The sequence below is a fragment of the Nomia melanderi genome, chromosome 9 (genome assembly GCF_051020985.1).
Source record: "Nomia melanderi isolate GNS246 chromosome 9, iyNomMela1, whole genome shotgun sequence".
Classification (NCBI taxonomy): Eukaryota; Metazoa; Arthropoda; class Insecta; order Hymenoptera; family Halictidae; genus Nomia; species Nomia melanderi.
The window spans coordinates 15,907,200-15,916,293 of record NC_135007.1 but is presented as its reverse complement, the minus strand read 5'-3'; the positions used below and the strand labels follow the sequence as shown (position 1 = coordinate 15,916,293).

The following is a 9,094-nucleotide window of genomic DNA, read 5'->3' as shown; positions in this document are numbered from 1 at the left end:
GTTCGTCTCTGACGAAGCGCACGGGGTGACGTTCTGGGAGTAAACGGCGTTAGATAATGGGAATAACTCCTTTCGGGGTGAAGGAAGCGTGTTTACGTCGACGGCGGCCATCTTTGAGAGGATGGTTCAGCTGGGATGCTGGACGAGTCCTGTTCGGGTGGCGGGAGATAATTAACCCTCGAGTGACTCACTCATCGCCTGATTTTATGCTAGAACTGTGAAGGTTGATGTTTAACCCTTGCACTCCAGGTTGTTGATCGGCAACTGCAACTAATTTTTATGGTATTCCTAGGGAAAATTAGAAATGCAACGTTTCGTCGATCTTTTATCTTCGTCCTTAGAAAATTTGGATGTGTGGAAAATCGAGAATTTTGGGATAGTTCCTTTAACCAGTTAACTGTGACGAGTATACACGTGGTAAAGCTTGACACGATACTGATTCCTACAGCGATGAATTCTTGATTTTTTCACATAAACATTTAATTCTCCTTTGTTCTTTGATCTTTCATTTAAATATACTACGTGCATTCGTCCTGCGTTCGACGAGTACACGCTTAATTTTATTTTATTACGAGAACCAGATGTTTCTCCAACTAAATTCCACAGTTAACTGGTTAAGATTCATTCAAATATTTAATATTATAACTGGTTCAATATTTGAACCTACGTAGATTACGTTTGCGGACCTCTCGCGTGTTTCATCTGTTTCTCCTGCGATGCAGCGGCTAGATTCGGAGTGAATGTATCGGTTAATTGTATGTATAAAATGCTCGAAATGTAGAAAACGTAATATCAAGTTACTTCATTGAATCGTATTATCGTTATTGCACGTCGATCTTGCCGAATGTCACCGAATTAAGTAGTGTTACTTACAATATAAAAATATATATATATAATAATCATCGTTTAACTCTCTGTAGGCCCATGTAACCTTGAAGTCACGTATCAGTATATTGGCTTGTTGATTTATTTCATTCTGCACTGAAAGTGGTTAATAAAATGAAGTAATCAGTTAACTTAAACTTTCATACACTCAGGCGTGACAGTTTGTCATTGTAACTTGAAAGTTACAAAACATATTCGTTTGATGAAATTATTGAATGTATTACATTGTTAATTCGTATTCATATGTGGATATTTATTAATATTCTACTGCATAGATTTTGTTATAATCATGAACAAAAATTCGGCCCATAGAGGGTTAATTCACCGAATTGTAGTAGTTCGATTTGGTCGGGGGTCACCGGTGACCCGCCACGGCAATCGACGGGTTAAACGAGTCAAATGAAATTTCGCGTAAGTCAAGGTCGGTCTATCGGACGATATCGATATCGTGTACGATCTCTGGGAAAATTTCGCGTCGTATCCGGCCTCTAATTTCTTGAAGCGTCGGTAAGGTTGAATGTGACACCTCGGGTGATGATATCGTTGAGCCGTCGTTCACGATAGATGGTGTAAGGTGAAATTTACAATTCAGAAGTTGCCCGTTGCACCGGGAACGACACGATCGGTCAAGACACGATGCAACGTGTCATGACCCGGGCATTTCGTTGATCTGCATGTTACGCGATCGTTAGGGGACGCGATCTTGCGGCCGGTGCGAGGACACGACGCGCTAAGATCGCGCGAGGGTGATACGTAAGCGTAACAGCGAAAAACGAGGAAATAAACGAGCGTTCAGCATTGACACCAGCATCGACCGACAATTGGTATCCAGTACTCGTACGAGTAATTAACCCTTTGCGGACGAATGTCGACACTTCGAGCTGAAACTTTCATGCTTGTTACACCGAGTCGCAAATAAATGATACGGCCACTCGAAATAGCAAGGAATCAGTACACAGTTCGCTTATCCCCTATCGATCAAGCATTCGATATCTAATTTCGCAGATTTCGCAGAACGTTCTCTATTATAAGACTCTGAACAATCTTCGTCCACAAAGGGTTATCGCTGCAAAGACGACGCAAAGTCTGCGGAGAAACTCTGAAACTAACGAGCGCGGCTCACGCGTAAGGTGGACAGGAAACGAACGCACCCAATCGTTCGTAGTAGTAAACATGAGATAACTTATTTACAATATCAACTTTATTACATGAATTCGCTATGTTATCAGGATTTTACCGTACATCGAAAATTCGCCTGACTTTCGGAGTTACTCGTATTTACAGCTCTTCGTTCTCGCCGAATTTTACGCGTACAATGATCTTCGTGTACGGCGAGCGAAAGTGTCCATTATGACGGACAGCGGGATACATTGTAGAAAAGGGACACACGGAGATTGGACAGTCCGGTTGGATGCTCGCGACGAGGACACCGTTTCCCTTGAAGTGCCGGCACCGCAGGGTTTCGTATCGTCGAAGATGCTGCTAATGCGAGGAGCGACCAAATCGGGGAGGGGTTGAAAGGAAGGAAGCAGAAGCTTTATGTAAGAACAGATTGCGATGGTAAAATTCCGAAGCCGCGTCACAGGCGAGCCTGTGGAACGCGCGCGCGGTCGGCGTTATCCTGCGACAAGATGGCGCCTGTACGTTCTGGGAGATCGAGTGCTCGGGTCTGTAAGGTGCGAATGCTCGATTGTCCTCGCGTGCGGTCGGCGTCGCTTCGCGATTTGGCCACGCCGGTATGTTTGGATGTCGGGTGACTGGGTTTAGAGAATCCCGAGTGGCTAAAAGAACGCGAGGCGGAACATTTCGAACGAGGGAATGGCCCGGGAGAATGCAGCGATAACGAGCGTGAACGTATACGAGTGAATGTTGCCCATGGTCGCTCGGTCAGGGTACAAGCGAGAAAGGATGCGGATGAAAATCTATCAGCTGTACGAGGCGAAGGAAATTTATTGACGAGAAATGGAAGGGTATACCGGAAAGCTGAGTCGTTGTACTAACATCACTTCGTCGTTAATAGAATTGCGACCATAGATAGAATCATCGACGTGTATAGAACGGTGGACGTCGCAGAATTGCATCCATCTGTAGTGCAGGATGTGCATTCCAAATGCTCTGGACACTTAAAGTCGAGGGGTCCGTAGCTTCTTATAACAGTCTCTGCAACACGGAAACACAAATGAGACATTCACGGTTAAGTATTTTTTTACTAGGCTGCCGTTTGGTGAAACGAAGAGATAGATATGATATATTCCGCAGATAATCGGAATAAATATTACACAACAACTTCCATTACCATTTCCAGTGATTTTCCAGCACGCCAATTCTTTGTCGTCGTATACTTCTCCTCGGAAGAAACGGTTTATCACGCTCCGACGTTCCCTCGGCATCCCATTGCCTACGGATAGGTACCATTTAGATAATGCTGGCATTCAATCTAATTCCACCGATGAATATTTTACAGCCTCGTTAGAAAGGTGCAAAGTTAACTTATATTATTCGTAATCTTACCATTTTGAAAAACAGCGGCGGAAGAAGGATTCACCGAGCTCGACGATTCGGAAGAAGGATTCACCGAGCTTGACGATCCGGAAGGAGGATTCACCGAGCTCGACGATTCGGAAGAAGGATTCACGGAGCTTGACGATTCGGAAGAAGGATTTACCGAGCTTGACGATCCGGAAGGAGGATTCACCGAGCTCGACGATTCGGAAGAAGGATTCACCGAGCTTGACGATCCGGAAGGAGGATTCACCGAGCTCGACGATTCGGAAGAAGGATTCACGGAGCTTGACGATTCGGAAGAAGGATTCACCGAGCTTGACGATCCGGAAGGAGGATTCACCGAGCTCGACGATTCGGAAGAAGGATTCACCGAGCTTGACGATCCGGAAGGAGGATTCACCGAGCTCGACGATTCGGAAGAAGGATTCACCGAGCTTGACGATCCGGAAGGAGGATTCACCGAGCTCGACGATCCGGTAGAAGGATTCTGCGTGCTCGACGATTCCGACGAAGGATTCTGCGAGCTCGACGATCCGGTAGAAGGATTCTGCGTGCTCGACGATTCCGATGAAGGATTCTGCGAGCTTGACGATCCGGTAGAAGGATTCTGCGAGCTCGACGATCCGGTAGAAGGATTCTGCGTGCTCGACGATTCCGACGAAGGATTCTGCGAGCTTGACGTCTCGGTAGAAGGATTCACCGAGCTCGACGGTGGATCAGTAGTAGGAGGTCCGTCAAGTAACAATTCCGATGATGGGTTTTTACATCCTTCATTAGGTGGAAAAGAGCATACGTAGCACTTCAACGCCTTCCCTGTTTCAACGAAATCGGACAAATATGAAATGTTCTAAATGTGCATAATATAAAAATCGACTTAGCAATAAATACACGTTCACATATGTGTAGTATTGTCGCATGCGTACTGTGCTAACTTTTGATTACACATATTAAAGAAATATTAGATAAAATCAACAAGTTTACTTAGGTTGTACACGTTCGACTGTGTATAACAGAAATAATAACGTTGAACGTCATTTACTTTTATAACCACCGATCAATGTTTGTAACGTAGTATTTCCTTACCTGACGGAAGGACAACAAGTCCCAGAATGATCAGAGTGGCCAGAAGCCTGAACCTCGAGATGGTCGAGTCCATGATGTTTGAATACGCTTCAGGGGGTATGTTGGCACTTTAAACACTTAAACGCAAGTGACGGCCTGGTTGCTGAAATATGAGTATTCTTCCTTTGCTTATCACGATAAACTTATCTCGATAGAGAGCTCCAATCAATACCATTGGCTTGGTGAGACGCGATTAACACTAACGTAAAAACTCAGATACCGCGAATTCGTTTATTCCCCTTCATCTGTTTCTGCTCGTCTGTCATCTTTTTTTCCTGCCGTTGGAAAAATAAAATCCAGTCATCGCTGATTCGATAAGATAACATCGGTCGATGTTCAAAACTTGCTTACGCAACGAAAATGTAATTATACGATATAGATCGAAATACATCTATGAATTAATATCATTAATATTAATAATCAAGAATTCAACTATGATCGAGCGCCACTGTAATTTCGTTTAGAAGTTACATCGACCGGGCGCATGTGTAATTAGGAAATACCGATAGAGCAGTACCGTGTCGTAGTAACAATTAGTGCTTTCCTATTTCGAAAGCTTGCCGTCAAAATTTTAGATTGAAAACGATTAACAACCCAGATAAAATACTGGGTCGCCTCCGATCCTAATTAACACATTGCGGACCGGTAACGGGGAGTCTCGTTTTTATATGAAGACACTTAGCTAAGCAACTTCGCTAATTACCACGGTATTGAAAAAATATAAAATTTAATTCGAATTGATTATCTATTTAAGATATATTCCACAACAATATGATACCTGAGTTTTTCTATGTACAGTGATATAAGTTGACCTCAGTGAAAACTGCCATCCGCACAATTCAGTTTTCTGAAAATCAGCCGGTCCGCAATGTGTTAATTACAGGTAAACGTAAACCCTATGACACACGAGTTTCGACCCTTTCTTATCGAAGCAGGGGGTTACCGTCGTTGCGATAACAGCTCGAACACTTTGCACTTGCAACGTGTAAAAGGCAAAGTGATGAACGCCAGAGTACCATGAAATTTCCCTTTGTACTCCCAGTCGTTCCAGTTTACCTCTCACTGTCGAATACATTTCGCCGAATAATAAACAAACAAATGCCGCGAGCATAAAACACGGAGGAAAAATAGGACACCATAGCGACGTCCTTGGTCGTTCGGGAACGCGTCAGGTTATCCTGGGATTAATGCGATCTGCGATATATTTTTTATCATTCCTCCGATAGGTGTGGACATAACAAAGTCGTAACGAGTATTTCATAGGTTTTCGCACGGTATAAATACGCGATCTGTTCGCGCAAGAAGCGTAGGAACCGTTTGGAAAAGACTACGAGAAACATGGGAACCTTCGAAATGTTCTTCAGCGTCGCAGCCATTTTGATGATCGCATTTATCTCGCTGAGCAACGCGGAACCCGAAGCTGACCCGTCACCGGAAGCCGTGAGTACAGATATTTCTCTTTATCGGTGTTCCCGACAACTTCGCACCGCGTACGGATCTCTAACGCAGTCGACTCGTTATTCAGGACCCGGACCCTGAGGCGAAGATCTCCTGGAAACTTATCAGTACCTTGGCGAAGCATTTGTTGGGATGACAATGGGTCAGCGATGGGAACCATTAATTTCTCTACTTGTCAACTTTCCATCCTAGAGCTATTGAAATATACAGAATTGCGCGATACGCGTGCATATCTCGATATTTGAAAAATGATCGATCCATCGATGTTCCCTTTACTATCCTGTCCCCTTTTACTGGCTCTGAAGCGGAGAGAGAACAACGTGGGGAAAACGTTGATGAACAATTCGTGAAACGTAGTTGAGCAGTTCGCAAGCAGCTAATCCGAGGTAAACTCGAGCTGCAGCTGACTTGAAACGAAGAAATAATTAACAATACAACTTAGCCGTTATCTGGACATATAACCGGACAAATAGCAGTAGCGATAAGATAAACAACGATACGGTATCGCCGCACGGAGCGCGGTGCCTGTGTACCTTGTCGATTCTAACTTTTCGTATTTATGGTTAGAACCGTTTTTCCCGGGCGACTCGAACGTCGCGAACAGGGCGGAGAGGGACGAAGGAAGAGGGAGGGAAAGGAGGGTAGTTCGAGTCACGAGCGAAACTGCTCGTCGGTTCAACCCTTCGCGGACGAACGTCGACGTTTCGGCGGGCCGAGGTGTTCGCATTCGGAGGACTTGGTCGTGAGCGAGTGATTCGATTGCTCGAGCGACGAGGGACCATTGCGCGGTGTCCTTTTTACATTGTTTAAGCAGTCGATGTAGAATGTAGCTTCGTCTGCTGGAGATTGTGCACGTTTCAAAGAATCTTCGTCCGCGAAGGGTTGAATTCCATCGTCGACGGTCACCGCGAAGCGCGAGCAAATACGCGCGACTTCGACATCCGAACAGAAGAGATCCGCGAATTTTATTAGCGAGACCATCGCGATCGATCGAAGGGATCGCGTCTAGATCGCGAGCAGAGGCGCGAAGTCTCCTGGGATTCCCTGAACTCCGATCGTCGTCGTCTTCAGCGTTAAACTCAACTTCACCGCGCCGATTCGCGGAACGATAAAGAAGCTTATGAAATGACGCGCTATACGCAACTTTCAGATATCCGCGGATTATACCGTTTACGTTGTCCTATTGACAATGAAAAAGAATTACAACATTTGCGGAATTTCTTCATCAATAGCGGATACGCGGACGATCGTGTCTCACGATAGATACGGGACAATTTTTCCACGATTGCCTTAATCTCGATTGCAACGCAGATAATGCGCGCTTAACCTTGCCGCGAGGTATTAATCATTTCTAATAATTTCTTCTAATATCCGGCATGCCGCTCGTATTCTTTTATAGTTCGATACCGAACGCGATCGTCATCGAATTCCAACGAAATCCTCGCGCACGTCGAGCATCGGAGAAATATCACTCTCGTTCGCCGATCACCGATCGATAATCTATTATCATCGGACGCAATCGATCGATCGGAGATCCGCCGGCAATTAGGAGCGGCAGATCGTATCCGTGTTTCGGATTGGAGCATCGCCGTACGCCTGACCCATAAAACGAGATACGCGGAACGAACCTCTGAATCGGGTGAAAGCTTCCACGGAGAAAGCCTCCGGTCCGGCGTTGCCTCGAGATTTGTTTGTTTCGGGCCTGCCTGCTCGCCTGCCTGCCTGCTCGCCTGCCTACCTGTCTTCCTTCCGGCCTGCGTGGCACGCATTTCTGGCTCGGTCGCGACCGACTCGCCTACTATTTCGTACACTTTTTTAACACGTTGAGTGCTACGTCAGTCCCTAGGGAATAACTGCTCCACTATCCTTCTTGTATCTCATGTATCCAACGAAATTCGGTTCGTTCGGTACGTCATCGAAAGAATCAATGTTTCTGTAAAATATAATGTCGCCCGAATTCGGGTGACGTGGCAGTCAAAGTGTTAACACTTTGCAGTACTACAAAACACTTGGCACTACGGAAATTGAATTGTAAATCAATTGAAGTCTGAACAGATGCACTCTTGGAGTTTCTGTAGCGAAATTCTGAAAAGTCAATTGAAGTGCTCGGTGGTTTTAGTGTTGAACTGTACGGCTGTCGATCTCTTCGACTTTTCCAGATGGGTTCAGGTATATTCTACCGTGCATCGGAAGCCAAGCGAAGGGTGGGACAGAGTTTAACCCAGCTAACTCTTTAGAGTAAAGTCGACGAAAGGTATCGCGGCGGAGAATCCGTCTCGTGGTCAACCGTGACGTAATTTCCTGGTCAGTGGCGGGACACCGGACGACGCGCAGTGCGGTCGCCTCTGGATAAAACCCGTAATTCGCATAATGAAAATTGAAGGTTGGCGATGCGTTGCTAAGTAGTCGTCGTGGAACGATGTTCACTCGAAAACTAACAGTTTTCCGCGAGTGAATTCCGTTTCTCCGTTTGCACAACGCTGCGATCGAAACGCGGCATACCGATTGTCGTTGAGAACACTTAACACTTGTGACGAAGATTTCTAGACTAATTTAACGACAATCGACGTTATTCATTACCCACGGATCAAAGCAAACAACTGTTTTGCTATTATCGTTGTATCATCTTCAAATAAAATTTCCACTTGAAGTAGAATGGACAATCTTGTTGCATTTCCTGCAAATTGTCGATAGCAAATTGGTACGTGAGCTTAGTGGCGAAAGCAAATAGTACGCCAAGGGGTTAATATCCCCGTTAACACTAGGTTTACGGGCATTTATTGTACACTTCATATTATTCCTAAAAGAATCGATGCTCGCTTATTTAGACTGTGGAAACTCTAGATTCGATAGTAGGTAATTGGGGTACACGTCAGTGTGATCTCAATCAAAATCGGCGTAAACATTTACGAAATAATATTTCTAAAATCCAATGTACGTCAATTTGACGCGTTCCGTAGACCTAGCGTTAACGAATTAGCAGCAGTCGACGCTAGGATCTTCAGGACACCGAGGAACCGGGTCTCCCACGGCGCGATAACGTTGGAAAGCGAAACCCGAAATGGCACGACGCTGGATTTCCATGGACATCGAAATCTAGTCGACACCTTCGAAAGTGGCGTGT

General features: G+C 45.3%; 1 protein-coding gene and 1 long non-coding RNA gene across 2 annotated transcripts; one reads left to right on the top strand and one right to left on the bottom strand.

Moving 5' to 3' along the window:
* Nucleotides 1-2,064: 2,064 nt before the first annotated feature.
* Nucleotides 2,065-4,694, bottom strand: LOC116432577 (uncharacterized). The gene is made up of 4 exons (XM_076370477.1): nt 4,474-4,694; nt 3,397-4,203; nt 3,182-3,283; nt 2,065-3,045 (listed from the first exon to the last, which is right to left on the bottom strand). The coding sequence occupies exons 1-4, from the start codon at nt 4,544-4,546 to the stop codon at nt 2,888-2,890; spliced, it is 1,140 nt and encodes a 379-aa protein (XP_076226592.1). The 5' UTR covers nt 4,547-4,694; the 3' UTR covers nt 2,065-2,887.
* A 1,109-nt stretch (nt 4,695-5,803) lies between these two features.
* Nucleotides 5,804-6,208, top strand: LOC143174865 (uncharacterized). The gene is made up of 2 exons (XR_012999334.1): nt 5,804-5,952; nt 6,038-6,208. It is a non-coding gene; the product is annotated as an uncharacterized LOC143174865 (long non-coding RNA).
* Nucleotides 6,209-9,094: the final 2,886 nt, after the last annotated feature.

Bases quoted from the DNA above. Each gene is read 5' to 3' on its own strand.
- LOC116432577 (XM_076370477.1), bottom strand. From the start codon at position 4,546: ATGGACTCGACCATCTCGAGGTTCAGGCTTCTGGCCACTCTGATCATT. The intron at 4,204-4,473 runs GTAAGGAAATAC...TCGTTGAAACAG, and splicing joins ACTTGTTGTCCTTCCGTCAG to GGAAGGCGTTGAAGTGCTAC. The intron at 3,284-3,396 runs GTAAGATTACGA...ACCTATCCGTAG, and splicing joins CGCCGCTGTTTTTCAAAATG to GCAATGGGATGCCGAGGGAA.